Here is a 13,722-nt window from a genome sequence, read left to right on the forward strand (position 1 = left end):
ATCATCACATCTAAGAAAATGACTAATTCTATATCTCATATTCAGTTCATATTCAAATTTCCCCATTTGTCCTGAACTGTTATTATCAGGGAAGGGCATGGATTCTGGAGATGAAGAAAAGTGGAAGGAATTCCTCCTCAATTTCCCGTTTCATAAAATCAGGATAAGACTAGTACCTACCTGGTAAGCGGATTAAACAAAGGCCCAGGGCACAGCCGGTGGCATGTAATGAGCCCCCAATAAATGTTAGCTATTATTATCACTGTTGTTATTGTTCATACTGTTGTTGCTACTGTCCTCGGAAGCAGCCCCAGGACTTCCCCTCAAAGCCCTCAGAAGGGGAGAAGTGGGCCTGGTGGAGGATCCCAGGTCAACCTACCCCCACAGGCCCCCTGTGGATTGTGACGTCTGCCCACCAGGGGTCTGGCCGGAAATCCCCCTTCCTGTTGCAGATAAGCCTGGCGCAGCCCAGCTGACCCCAGGCTCTCCTCCCCCACCACCTCCCGTGTCACAGGATCAAGTCCCCAAGCCCCCCCCCGCCCCAGTCACCCCGGAAACACCTTTCCTCACCCGGGTCTCACCCAGCCCGCAGTTTCCCAAGCTCCTGTTCAAGTCCAAGCCACCCCTGCGGCAGGACAGCCAAAGCTACCATGGAGGCGGATGGCCATCTCTGGGGGCAGAGGGGAGTGGGGCAGGGGTGACACAGCTCGGCCCCGCCTCAGCCCCTGCAACTCGACCCCCGCTGCGACCCCCAGCTCTGACGTCTTGGAAAATTCCCTCCTGCCCAGGCCCCCGGGGGGAGGGGGTGCATGGTATGAAATGGGGCTGAGACCCCCGGCTGAGGGCAGAGGGACCTGCCAGAGGTAAGCTGTGAACTGGGGACTGGAAGTCTGGGTGTCTGGGGGCCTGGATTCCTGGGTCTGGGTGTCTGGGGGCCCTTAACTCCTGGTCTGAGAGAAAAGGACACTGGAGGCCAACAATCCAGGGTCCTGGGGAAGGAGGGAGCAGAGGCCCGGACTCCTCTGTCTGAGCGAAGCAAGGGATGGGGCTCAGACTCCAGGGTCCCTAAGTGTCACCAGCTCACCCTGGGCCCTTTTTTTTTTCTGACCCAGAATATTCACAGCGAGCAGCCATGGATTTGTGGAACTGGGATGGAGCATCAGCACAGGAAGTGCCCCTGGGGAGCAGGCTGTCAGGTCTGGGGCTGAGACAATGTGTGTGGGGAGGGTGCTCAGGTGGGCGCCTCCACTGACCCTGACGGGGCTCTAACCTTCTTGCCTGCAGAAGGAGCTGAACTCGACTTCTATTTCCCTGAACTGGCACTCCAAGGGGACGCGCTGACAGCGGAGACAGGTTGGAAAAGTGTCTGTGGGCTGGGACCCCTGAGCGCTGGGGAAGGTGAGACGCTGGCTTCTAAGTCTAAGGGAGGAAGGGGGCGTGCCTGGACTCCTGGGGTTGAGCGGAGAGAGGGGTGTGGGCTTGAACTCCAGAGGTTGAAGGAGGAGGGGCCCAGACAGCCTCCTGAGTCCCAGGTCTGAGTGAGTAGGGGCCGGGGGTAATAACTCTCAGTCCCTGACAAATAAAGACCACTGGGTTGAGTGGCTGAGGGGAGTCTCTAGTCATTGTGCACACCATCCCCTAAACTCTGCTACGTCCTATCCCTCTCAGGGCTCCCACAGCCGGACTGGGGCTCCGCATTACCGTACCCAGGAGCTCCATGGGGGGCGGGTGAGTGTGTGCGGAGAGGTGGGGGGAGGAGGGGACTGGGGTCCTCCATTGTGACTAGAGGTTTAGACTCCCCGATCTTTGAGGGGGAACGGGGATAGGACGGGGGACGCCTGTGCCCTTAAGGTGGCATGACCGAGATCCTGGAGCGTGGGGCCCCAGGCGCCAGGGCTGCGAGCTTCGACCCCTAGAACCCCCGAGGGGGCCAGGGATCGGGACACCTGGGCTCCTCTCACTTGGGGTCCGTTCGTCCTCACAGAACCCGCCCCTCAGGCTCTTCCGTGGTCGGGAGACTGGACAGACTTGCCGTGCACCGGCTCGGTCCCTTGGAGCCGCGTCTCCCAGGCCCTGGGTCCCGCCCTCTGGGCTGGCTCTGAAGGGGCAGCCGCCCAGAACTGCGCCACCTCCGCGGGAAGTGCCAACTCATGGTCGGGCGCCCAGGTCGCCGCCAGCTCCACCAGCTGGGACTATTCTGTTGGCCCGGACGGCGCCACCTATTGGGGCAAGAGCCTCGGCGGGGAGCCGCCCGCCGACTCTACCATTTCGTGGGGCGGGCCTGCGGGATCGGACTATACCATCTCCTGGGACTCGGGGCTGCATACGGGCTGCACCACCTCTTCGAAGGAGTACCAGACTTCAGATCTCACCACTTCTTCCGAGCCGAGCCAGCAGTCGGACCGCGCAACCTTGGCTTGTTACCCCAAAGCTAACCACCGAGGTGAGGTCCGAGACACTTTGTCCCAAGAGAGCGAAGCCGGAGTCTAGTGAGGCGGGGCCTAGGCGCCAAAGGGGGCGGGACCGGGAAACTGGCGGGGCTCGAGAGAGCAGGGGGCGGTGGCCCTCCTGTTGGGTCCCCAGGGAGGAGAGGACTAAGACACGGGTAGTCTTCCCGAGAGCAAGGGAGGAGGACCTAGGCTCCTGCATTAGGCAAGAGGAAAGAGATGAGGATATGGATCCCTGGGTCTCCAAGATGGGGCAGCCAAACTCCTAAATCTCCAAGATGGGGGCCCCGATGCCTGGGTCCCCAAGGCCAACTCTTAGGTCCCTTAGACGGAGGAATCCGGACTCGGTCCCCGAGGAGGAGGGGATCCGGATTCCTGGGTCATCGAAGCGACATGATCTGGGGCCAGGAAACCTGAGTATTCACTTGCCTCCACCCCGCAGGTCCCATTCAGCTGTGGCAGTTCCTCCTGGAGCTACTCCACGACGGGGCGCGTAGCAGCTGCATCCGCTGGACGGGCAATAGCCGCGAGTTCCAACTCTGCGACCCCAAAGAGGTGGGGCAGCCTCCCAGACCCGCTTAGTCCCGCCTGGGTCTCCCTGTGTTCAGTTTAGCCCCACCAGCACTTCGCCTAGTGCTAGGCCCCGCCCTCAGCCTCGCCCTCAACTCCGCCCCGCTCCGCCGGGCCTAACCCCCACGCGGACAGACCAGAACCCCAACCCCGCCCCACCATCTATTGTCAAGCCCCTCCTACTCCCCACCTCTCCCGCCCCCTGAGACTAAGCCCGGCCTCCGCCCTAGGTGGCGCGGCTGTGGGGCGTGCGCAAGAGGAAGCCCGGCATGAATTACGAGAAGCTGAGCCGAGGTCTGCGCTACTACTACCGCCGCGACATCGTGCGCAAGAGCGGGGGGGCGCAAGTACACGTACCGCTTCGGGGGCCGCGTGCCTGGCCTAGTCTATCCCGACTGCGTGGAGAGCGGACAGGGAGCAACGACTCAATAAAAATACACGGTCAAGCATTGTTGTGCGTGCTGTTTGCATCCTTCCTACTGATACTAACTACGTCTGCTAGGGAGCCTGTGTGCACCAGCACACCCACATCGCCTCCACAGCCCCGTGTGATCCCGAAACACACCGGGGGACCTACCGTGTGCTCACTGTGTCGTGGGACACGCAGAGGAATCAGAGAGTCCCCACTGGGCCTGCCTACCGTGTGCCTGTCCTGTACTGGGACTTGCACAAGAATCAGACCCAATCACTAACTTTCGAGTTTATTTACTGTCCCCACCTTGAAGAGAGGACTCAGACTCCAAAAAGGGCTTACTGTGTGACCTCCCAGTGCTAGGAACCATCAAGGAATTAGACCTAGTGCTTACGCCCCAAAACCATCTACTCTGTTTCCCCACTCCAAGCTGGGGGCCATAGAACTCAGACCCCAAGGAGAGCCTACCCTGTTCTAGGAACTACTGAGCCTCTAAAGAGAGCCTACTGAGTGGTCCCCTTATGGGCCATGCTGGGAACTCAGCAGTGACCAAGACAACCCTGGACCTTGCCCATAGGAAGCTCACAGTCCAGTGGGGAGACAGACCCATCACCAGCCAGGGACAGCCCAGAGTGGTCAGGGCTGGGATGGGGAAACTCTAGGGGGTAGAGGGGGACCAAAAAGAGGGATCTGCCCTAGCCTGAGGTGGGGGGAGGGGGGTGGTCAGGGAAAATTTCCTGGAGAAGAGAATAGCTGATTTGAAAAGTCGGGTAGGCAAAGAATGTCCCAGTTAGAGAAACAGAGTAATCGAAGGCCTGGAGGTAGATCTCACAGCACTGTTCAATGAACTAAAATATCAGCATGGCTGGAGAGGGGACCACGGCTCAGTTCACAAAGCTCCAGTTGGAACTGCCTATGTGGGCCATGGTAAGGGGCCTGGACTTTGTCCTGAGGGCACAGGGGAGCCAGGGAGGGGGTTAAGCAGGGAAGGGCTTTGGGCTTTGGGAAGATCTCATTGAAGGGGGTGGATGCAGGCATGTAAACAGGCAGTTCCACAAATAATTACAACGCTGATGAACACAGAATGCATAAGAGGCCCCCAACCCAGTTAGGCCTGGACACTGCACCCAGCACAGTATGTGAGAAGCTTTCGAGGCCAGGCTGAGGGGAGGGGCAAAAGCAGGTCTCTTTCACAGCTTCCTCTTCCAGTCCCCGGAAGCCCCCTTTATTCACACAAGAAATTCACTCATTCCACAAATATTTATAGAGTACCTATACTATGTGCCAGAAACAGTTTTAAGTGCTAGAGAAACAATGGTGAATGAGACAAAACTTGCTCCTTTATGATGCTTCTATTATATATTGAGGGAGACAAAAAAAGATAAACAATAAAAGGAAGGATACAGTATGTCAGAAGATAAGTGCTTTGGAGAAATAAAGTAGGGAAGAAACTGACAAGAGAGCAATTTTAAATATTTGGACTGAGAAGGACTCATTGATAAGGTGACATTTTAACAAAGACCTGCAGGACATGATGGAGGGAGCCAACTGCAAGAAGAGCATTCCAGGCCAAGGGGACAGCAAGTGCAAAGGCCCTTACGGGGAAGCCAGCCTGCACGTTTATGGAACTGCTAAGGAGGCCAGTGTGCCTGGAACCGCAGCAGTTAAGAGAAGGAGATAAGAGTATAAAAGGGGGCCAAACCGTGTAGGTCATTTGCAAGGATTTTGTCAGGGTAAGCATTCAATAAATAATTCTTGCACGAATAAGAGCATTTCCGCTAGGATATTTTTCCCACGCCCACTCTCCAGCCAGCCCCAAGACCCAGACTCTTTTCTCCTGGTAAACACAGAGAGATGACCATGCTGCGCCCACAGCTTGCACAGCCATAGCTCCGTGCGGTTCCAAGTGCCACGCAAGCTTACGATTGGGCCGGGATTGAGGATGAACAGGCATTCAGCCCAATAGGAAGGTCGGACTTCGCTCGCATGGGCGTGGCCTGAACCGCTCCAGGGACGGCGCTCTAGCCGTGCGGAAGGCTGCCCAGTGCGCTGCCTCGTCCCGCTTCCGGCGGGTCTTCGTTCCGCTTCCGGTCCGACGCTGGCGTCATTGCTAAGGGTCACATTGAGCTTCCAGGGGCTTCAGGAGCATCTTTAGGTGAGTGTGGGGGCTTCGGGGGCCCTGGAACCTCAGCCTGGGGAACTGTGGAGCCCGACCCTTGCTTCCCGGAGAACGAGATAAGGTTTCCGGCCGGGGGCGGCCGACCTCCAGGAGCCCTGGGGTCCTGTTCAGTTAGTAATCGTAGCTGACGATTATTTAGTTCTTCGATGCCAGGAACATTCCAAGCGATTTATATTGCTTCATGTAATCCTCCCTCCAGCCCTATGAGATAGGGCCTGCGATTATCCCTTTTTGACTGGCAGGCAACTGAGGATCAGATATTATGCAGTTTAGCCAGCGACCAGGACTGCAGTGCTCTTAGTCACCAGGCCGCAGGCGTCCCTCCCCCCACGACCCCCGACCCCCCCAGGCTTGCCTAGGCCGCAGCCTGGCTTCCTGGTGTCTGGCCCCTCCTCTCCCTTGGACGTTGGAGGGGCTGCAGCGTCATCCGCAGTCCACCCTCCCTCCCGAAAGCGGGTGGAGATCGCTTCCAAAACAACTCTTCCGACCGCGTCTGTGTCCCAGCGGCTGGTGTTCACATCACCCCGCTCCCGGAAAGACTCTCCTCCGGTGCCCCAGATCCTTACCGCTACCCTGGGTCGCTTGAATTTATTACTGGTCTGCTTCTGTGTAATCCCACGACTCCTCGAATAATCTGATAGGCAGTTTCTCTCGGATTCCCTGATGAAAACAGTGTGTCACCACATAAGAGAGATTACAGCACAGGTTTTTAACCCTGGGTGCACAGAATCTGTAGAATTCAAGGGGTGCTAGTTCTTGAATGGGGGGAAATTTACATCTGTACTTCTGCTAGTTTCTAATTAAAATGTAGCGTTTCCTTCAGTTAAGAATGGAGGCAATAGCCCTAGTAGTATTGGCATCATCTGTGACTTTGTCAGCAATCAAAATCATAGGTCATCTTACAGACCCTTATGGTTGCAGATTTCACAACATATCATTTTCAGGCATGATTATTTTGAAATTGTGGTAGTTAATAAATCCTCAGCTACAAGTAACTGGTTTTCATTGTGATCCTATGCAATTTTTAAATGCATTCTTAAGTTTTTATTTATTTTCTTTTTGGCTGCGTCGGGTCTTAGTTGTGGCACACGGGATCTTCGTTGAGGTGCGCAGGCTTCTCTCTAGTTGTGGCGTGCTGGCTTAGTTGCCTCCGGGGCAGGTGGGATCTTAGTTCCCCGACCAGGGATCAAACCCCCGTCCCTTGCGTTGGAAGGCGGATTCTTAACCACTGGACCACCAGGGAAGTCCCCTTTAAATGCATTTAAACATATTCTGAGAAAGGGCTCATTAGACCCCTGAGGAGTTCATGGCATCAGTAGACATTAAGAACCTCTGCAGTGTAGGTTAAGTTAGTGATAGAGTGCAGCTCCACCACATGTGTGCTGAATGACCTTAAGGGAAGTCGCTTAAACTCCCTGTCTCTTGTCTGTGAAGCAGCTATAGTAATAGTTTCTGCCTTTTAGAGTGACTGTAGGAATAAAGCTTCCTTGCTTATAGTAAGCACTCAGTGAATGTCAGCTGGTGTTATGTTGGGACAAATAAAGCCTGATTTTACCAAGGAGTTGACTCCCCCAGACACCCTGCTGTGACTTCCACCCTTAATGTGTTCTTGCCCTGCCTTCGCCTCTGTGTGTACTGAGAGGGAGGGGCGTTGGCTTGTTGCTCACCGGGCCTGGGTGGACTGACAGCCCCTTGCCAGCCCCAGAACCCGTGCCAGCACCCATTCTCTGCCTCCAGGAGTCAGCACTATGGCAGAGGACATCAAGACCAAAATCAAGAACTACCAGACTGCTCCTTTTGACAGCCGCTTCCCCAACCAGAACCAGACAAGGAACTGCTGGCAGAACTACCTGGGTGAGCAGGACATGGGGGGGCAGGGTGCGCGGGGCGCAGTGTTGACCTTCCCCTGGTCGCACACCTCAGGTCGCTTGCCTCTTGGCTCCTCGCAGGGCCTGTGCCCCTCATCACCACCTGTGCTTGAGATCTGGCCCAGGGTCACAAACTTTGGTTCCCACAGTGATTTTTTTTTCCCCCCAAGATGTGTGTGTGTGTATTTATGGAATGTGACATACGTACAGGAAGTACATAAAACATAATGTACAGCTAAATGAATAATTCTAAAGTGCATCCGCCATGTAACTATAATCTGGATAGAAAACTAGATACTGCCAGCCCTCTGGGCTCCCATGCCTACTGCACGCCCTGTCTTGAAAACAACACTCTACTCTCCCCAGGAGAGATGTAACGCCACAGACTTAGGGCAGTCACACTTTGGTTTTATCACCGCTGTGAGGTTTGCCTCTTTGCGATCTTTATAAATACTGTATGTGTTGTCCTATGTTTGGATGTCTTCATTCAACAGTTTTGAAGATTCATCCATGCTGTGGCATGTGTTTTGCTCATTTTTATTGCTGTACAGTTTTCCACATTTTATTCATGGACACTTGCATGGTTTCCAGTTTGGGGCTCTTATGAATGGTGCTGCTATAAACATGCTTAAAATGTAATTTGATGTCCATGTGAATGCTTTTCTCTCTAGGGAGTGTGCCCAGGCGTGTAATACTTGGAGTAATTTTTGAATTAATTTCCTACTATTAAAAACCAGATTATCCCCCTCCCGTCTTCCTCTCCAGGATGCCAGCATCTTAGCATCGAGACCACCGTCCCCTTCCCCTGCCCTGGTTCTGGACTTCCATAATCCCCACACACACCTCTCAGGTTGCCTTATCATTCCTGACCCCAGAGTTTTCAAGTAGAACTGTCGTTCTTTAGGGGTTGCAGAATCAGTTTAGCGAGGTGTGTCTAGCCCTTATGAGTACTACACTTGTAAGGGTATGCTTTCTTTGTGAAACTTGGGAGTAGGGGGGATTTGTGTAACTGGTTGTGAAGTAAAAACGATTTCTATGAATGTTGATCAAAAATGTGTTCCAGCCCTTGGTCTGGGCTGACCCTGATCCCCATTCTTCACAGACTTCCACCGCTGTGAGAAGGCAATGACTGCTAAAGGGGGTGACGTCTCCGTGTGTGAATGGTACCGGCGTGTGTACAAGTCCCTCTGCCCCATATCCTGGGTATGTGCCTCCTCCTGGGGCCCTTGGGGTGCTGGGGTGGGGGTGGGGTCCTAGCAGAGGGACGTGTGATGACTTCATGGGAGCTCATCTGTGAGAGGCAAAGGGAGGACAAGGCATCACACTGGCCATGGATGTGGCCTTTTCTTCTTCATAGAATCACCTCCCTTTCCTCCTTTCACCGGTTCTCTCAACCAGCCAGGCTCTCAGCCAAGGCAACCAGATCTGTCTCACCCAGACACTCTACAAGTAAATGCCCTGTCCCTGTGGAGCTCACCATCTTTTGGAATCCTGTCCTTTTTTCATATGAGCATTTCCAAATATACATAAAAGTAGAGAGAATAATTCAGTGACCCCCCAGATATACCCATCACCCAAACTGAATAGTTTCAAGATTTCTCCACATTTCCTCCATTTCCTTTTCTTTTTCCTCTTTCCTTTGCTGAAGTATTTTGAAGCAAATCCCAGACATGTCGTTTCACCCCTACCTACTTCCGCATGCATTTCTAAAAAACAGGGATGCAATAAGGCAGTCCTTTTAGGCCTGATCTGACCAGACCCGTTGTTACTATTTAATATTCTGCCATACCCTCTTTTTTTAAATAAAAGATTTATTGCATCAAGTCAAAGACCCCATCGACTACAAGAAACACTGAGAGATGTTTAAATCTTTTTTTTTTAATGCCAGAAATGGATGTAACAAGCATGCTATTTTCAGAGATGTTAAAATGAAAAAAATCATATGTCTTAAAATCAAAATATGATATTATTACAAAACTAATAGTGCTCATTTTAAAAAATAAAACAGTACAGTACAGGGCAGTGCAGTAAAATGAAAAGTAGACGTCCGCTTTCGCTCCCCAGTCCCCCTCCCCTGAAGTAACTACTGTTAACCGATTCATCTTTCTCTATATACATTTATCATACATAAGCCTGTGGAACTTTCTGTGTATGCATGGGTCATACTATATAGTCTGTTCTGTGACTTATAGTGTGTCTTGAGCCTTTTTTATGACAGTGCGTATAGATCTACCTCATTCATTTTTGTTTTTTTCTTTTCTTTTTTAAAATTTTTTGGCTGTGCTGCACAGCATGTGAGATCTTAATTCCCCAACCAGGGATCGAACCTGCGCTCCCTGCAGTGGAAGCGCAGAGTCTCAACCACTGGCCCGCCAGGGAGGTCCTTACCTTACAAATGCTTTTACTTAACTGGTCCCCTTTGATGGAGATTGTGTTCTAATTTTGATGTACATCTTTGGGGCTTGTTTCTTGAGAACAGATTGCCTTAATGCACTCTTCCACAGCTTGCTTGGTTTGCCTCCCACCTCTGTGGCCACACTCTCAAGTGTCTTGAGTACCCTCTCCCCTCCCAGGATTTCTCCTTGTCCCTGCGTGATCTTGGGTACCATGACATCATGATCCCATAATATCCGCCCTCCAGCCTCAGGGCCTGCATTAGGTGAGTGCTGGACAGGGTGCTAGGAAACATGCTTCCAGTCCCGGTGCTGCCACACACCCCAGCCTTTGGGACCTGGGCCTGCCCTTACCTGGGGAGCGTTAGATTCTGTGGTTCCTCCCCTCGGGTGCCTGCTGTCTCTGCCTTCTGAGGGCTGGATGTGAACACACCCTTTATACCCAAAAGCCCTGGCTTCTTTATTCCAGAAATTTGGTGAAGTAAAAATAAGTGTTTTGTTATTGCTATTGTTTGTTTTTGTTTTTTTATAAGCAATATAACCATTTCACAGAAACTTAAGAAATAGAGGAAGGGGCAAAAAATTGTTTCTCATCCTCCTGACCTGGCTGATAATACTGTAACATCTTCCAGGTGTTTCCTGTGTATTTTTAAAAATTAGTCTCTAATCCCAGTATGTGTATTTGGGGAGGAGTGGGGCTGGGAGTCCAGCACTTATCCTATATGAGCATTTAAAACATTTTTTCCAATCATTTTTTCTTTTCTTTTTCTTACTTCTTTTTTTCCCCCACATCGCGAGGCTCTCAGGATCTCAGTTCTCTGACCAGGGATTGAACCCGGGGCACAGCAGTGAAAGCTCTGAATCCTAACCCGTAGGCCACCAAGGAACTCCCTTTTATTTTCCCATTTAAAAAAATCTTTAGTTTCTTCATAAAAAATACAGTAAACCTTCAAAGTGAAACTATTATAATGTAAAAAGTGAAAAACTCCTAAGTCACCCCCTTCTGAGTCCAAAGTTAACTTCCCTTAGAAATTTGGTATAAATCTTCCACTTCCTTTTCTAATGTGTGAGTAGGTGTTGGTGTATGTTTATATACTTTTTTCTTTTTAATTTATTTTATTTTATTTATCTTTGGCTGCGTTGGGTCTTCGTTGCTGCACGTGGGCTTTCTCTAGTTGCAGCGAGCAGGGCTGCTCTTCGTTGTGGTGCACGGGCTTCTCATTGCGGTGGTTTCCCTTGTTGTGGAGCATGAGCTCTAGGCACACGGACTCAGTAGTTGTGGCTCACGGGCTCTAGAGCGCAGGCTCAGTAGTTGTGGCGCATGGGCTTAGTTGCTCCGCGGCATGTGGGATCTTCCCGGACCAGGGATCAAACCCATGTCCCCTGCATTGGCAGGCGGATTCTTAACCACTGCGCCACCAGGGAAGTCCCTATGTACTTTTTAAATATAGATATGGATCATACTGTAGATACTGTTTATCCTTGGCTTTTTTACTTGCATTGTTTACCTATTTTCATGTCAGTACAACCTGCTCAATTATTGGGTAGCCATTGTCTTTAATAGTTAAAAAATAGTCCCTTCCCCTTTAGCTGGACTCAGTCTTTTTTCACTATTTTAAATGATACTGCAGTGTACAATTCCACTGCAGGAAATGTTTTGCCTTCTATTTGAATGGTTTCCTTAGTTTCCTTTCCATGAAGTGGGATTATTGGACAAAGACTAATTTGCCAGAGGATCAGACCAGCCTGATCCTTTAACTTAAAAGGGATGGGGAGTGGAAGGTAGTACTAAGTGTTGGTGGTTCTATAGATTGGTCCAATCACTTTTTTTAAAATTTATTTATTTTTGGTTGCATTGGGTCTTTGTTGCTGTGCGCGGGCTTTCTCTAGCTGCGGCAAGCGGGGGCTACTCTTCGTTGCAGCACGTGGGCTTCTCATTGTGGTGGCTTCTCTTATTGTGGAACACGGGCTCTAGGTGCGCGGGCTTCAGTAGTTGTGGCATGTGGGCTCAGTAGTTGTGGCTGGCGCACTCCAGAGCGCAGGCTCAGTAGTTGTGGCGCACGGGTTTTGCTGCTCCGCGGCATGTGGGATCTTCCTGGACCAGGGCTCGAACCTGTATCCCCTGCATTGGCAGGCGGGTTCTTAACCACTGCGCCACCAGGGAAGCCCAGGTCCAATCACTGTTAAGGTCAGTCCTGAGACAGGATCTTTCAAAATGAAAAAAATCATACTCTAGATGTGGCAGTTTCACATCTACACATCCTATAAAAATGTTTGTGTACAAGGACAACCATTGCAGAGTTGTTTGTAATGGGGAACATTCAGAAACAAGTTATATATGATGGTATATTCATCTTGATCTATGTGACAGAATACAGAAAGAGCTCTGAGACTCATGGAAAAAGCAAGTTGCAGGACAATCTGTATAGTATGGGGGGAAAAATCTGTATAGTATGGCCCAATTTAAGTAAAGAGTATTTGTGATGTGTGGTGTATGTGTGTAAATAAAATAGGCACTTGCTATGGGCCGGCTACTTTGTAAGTGCTTTATATCATATAAGGGCAAACATGCTTAAAAAAAAAAAAAAGATAGGTACTATTATCGTATCCGCATTTTACAAAATTGGAAACTGAGGCCCTGAAAGGTTGAGTAATTTGCATGAGGAAATTACAGCTAGGAAGCGATGGAGCAGGGATTCAGTTTGTCTCCCTTATCCATGCATTTATCCATTGCCTCTAATGTATAGCATGTAAATGTGAATGTGTGTGTATATATAAAAATAAATGTGCTCTGACTGCCTGTAAGAGGGTCCACAAGTTGCAGAGTGTTACTTCGGGAGAGTGTTAACAGTTCGATATGGGCCTGTCCATCGTTTTGTATATGTACGCATACATCTGTGAGCAATAGTAGGATCACACTCTGTAGCCGGTTTGGACCTTTTTGCACTCGATTGTGCATTTGATCGTTAGAGATGCTTTCCTGCTGGAGCATAGATAGCCTCATTTTTATTCACAGCTGCCCAGTATTCCTTCTTTCTTCTGTTCTGACAGACATCATTGAGGGTTGACTCTGGGGTTCCTGAAGCAGGGCCTGGTCATACTTTTGAAGGTCTTTACACACATCTCCCCACAGACAGCTCTGCAGTGAGTCTGCCTGTTATTATTCCTCCACCACCACCCCACCCCTCGCCCCACCCCTTGTCCCCTCAGTGGGTCAGTTCATGTTAGCTCATTCAGCACAGTGATTCTTGTCCTTCTGGGTCACTACTGGTTCCCCGGCTCCTGGAACAGTTGCCAGTACTGGCACATAGCAGGTCCTGGGGTTACTTGTTGACTGAACAGGTAGGCAAAGTGGGGAAGACAAAGAAGTTCACCCATCTGGTTTCCCTGTGGAGGAAGGGAGTAACACTGGCTGTCTTTCCACAGGTGTCAGCCTGGGACGACCGCCGGGCAGAAGGCACATTTCCTGGGAAGATCTGAACTGGCTCCACCCCACCTTCTCTGTCCTCCGTCCTTCTCCCCAGGGTGGTGAAGGGGGACTTGAGTACATAGTGATCCCCACCCTGGGGTCCTGAATCATGGCTTAACTAATAATAAATACTCGTTGGAAGAGTGTAAGGCTGTGTATGTGTAAAAGAGCTGGATGATGGGGCCAGAAGCTGGGGCGGAATTAGTACCTTGACCAGTAAGAGAGACTGAATTCAGGGTAGTTTTTTTTTTCTTTTTTTAAATTTTTCTTTTAATAAACTTTGACCACCTCTTCTTTACCAGACAGTAGAGTGAGTGATTATACAAAATAGCCTCATGTTCCTGTATGTGCTAAAATTTATCTGTATGTTCTCCTTTATTATCT

General features: G+C 50.8%; 2 protein-coding genes across 2 annotated transcripts; both read left to right on the plus strand.

Moving 5' to 3' along the window:
- The first annotated feature begins 570 nt into the window (after positions 1-570).
- On the plus strand, positions 571-3,449 carry ETV2 (ETS variant 2). The gene is given in 7 exon segments (XM_029201402.1): positions 571-1,200; positions 1,283-1,398; positions 1,669-1,728; positions 1,985-2,443; positions 2,890-3,002; positions 3,248-3,352; positions 3,354-3,449. Coding segments are annotated over 7 exon segments (1,017 nt in total). The 5' UTR covers positions 571-1,132.
- Positions 3,450-5,433: 1,984 nt separating this feature from the next.
- Positions 5,434-13,487, plus strand: LOC114883689 (cytochrome c oxidase subunit 6B1). Its single transcript, XM_029201588.1, has 4 exons — positions 5,434-5,584; positions 7,346-7,462; positions 8,579-8,679; positions 13,296-13,487. Exons 2-4 carry the CDS (start codon positions 7,357-7,359, stop codon positions 13,347-13,349), a joined length of 261 nt encoding a protein of 86 aa, XP_029057421.1. The 5' UTR covers positions 5,434-5,584; positions 7,346-7,356; the 3' UTR covers positions 13,350-13,487.
- The last annotated feature ends 235 nt before the right edge of the window (positions 13,488-13,722 follow it).

Source organism: Monodon monoceros, unplaced genomic scaffold (assembly GCF_005190385.1).
Source record: "Monodon monoceros isolate NGI ecotype Baffin Bay Population unplaced genomic scaffold, NGI_Narwhal_1 Super_Scaffold_10, whole genome shotgun sequence".
In the NCBI taxonomy this organism is placed as follows: Eukaryota; Metazoa; Chordata; class Mammalia; order Artiodactyla; family Monodontidae; genus Monodon; species Monodon monoceros.

Coding starts and splice junctions, on each gene's coding strand:
- LOC114883689 (XM_029201588.1), top strand. CDS start 7,357: ATGGCAGAGGACATCAAGACCAAAATCAAGAACTACCAGACTGCTCCT. Junction 7,463..8,578: donor CTGCTGGCAGAACTACCTGG/GTGAGCAGGACA, acceptor CATTCTTCACAG/ACTTCCACCGCTGTGAGAAG. Junction 8,680..13,295: donor CCCTCTGCCCCATATCCTGG/GTATGTGCCTCC, acceptor GTCTTTCCACAG/GTGTCAGCCTGGGACGACCG.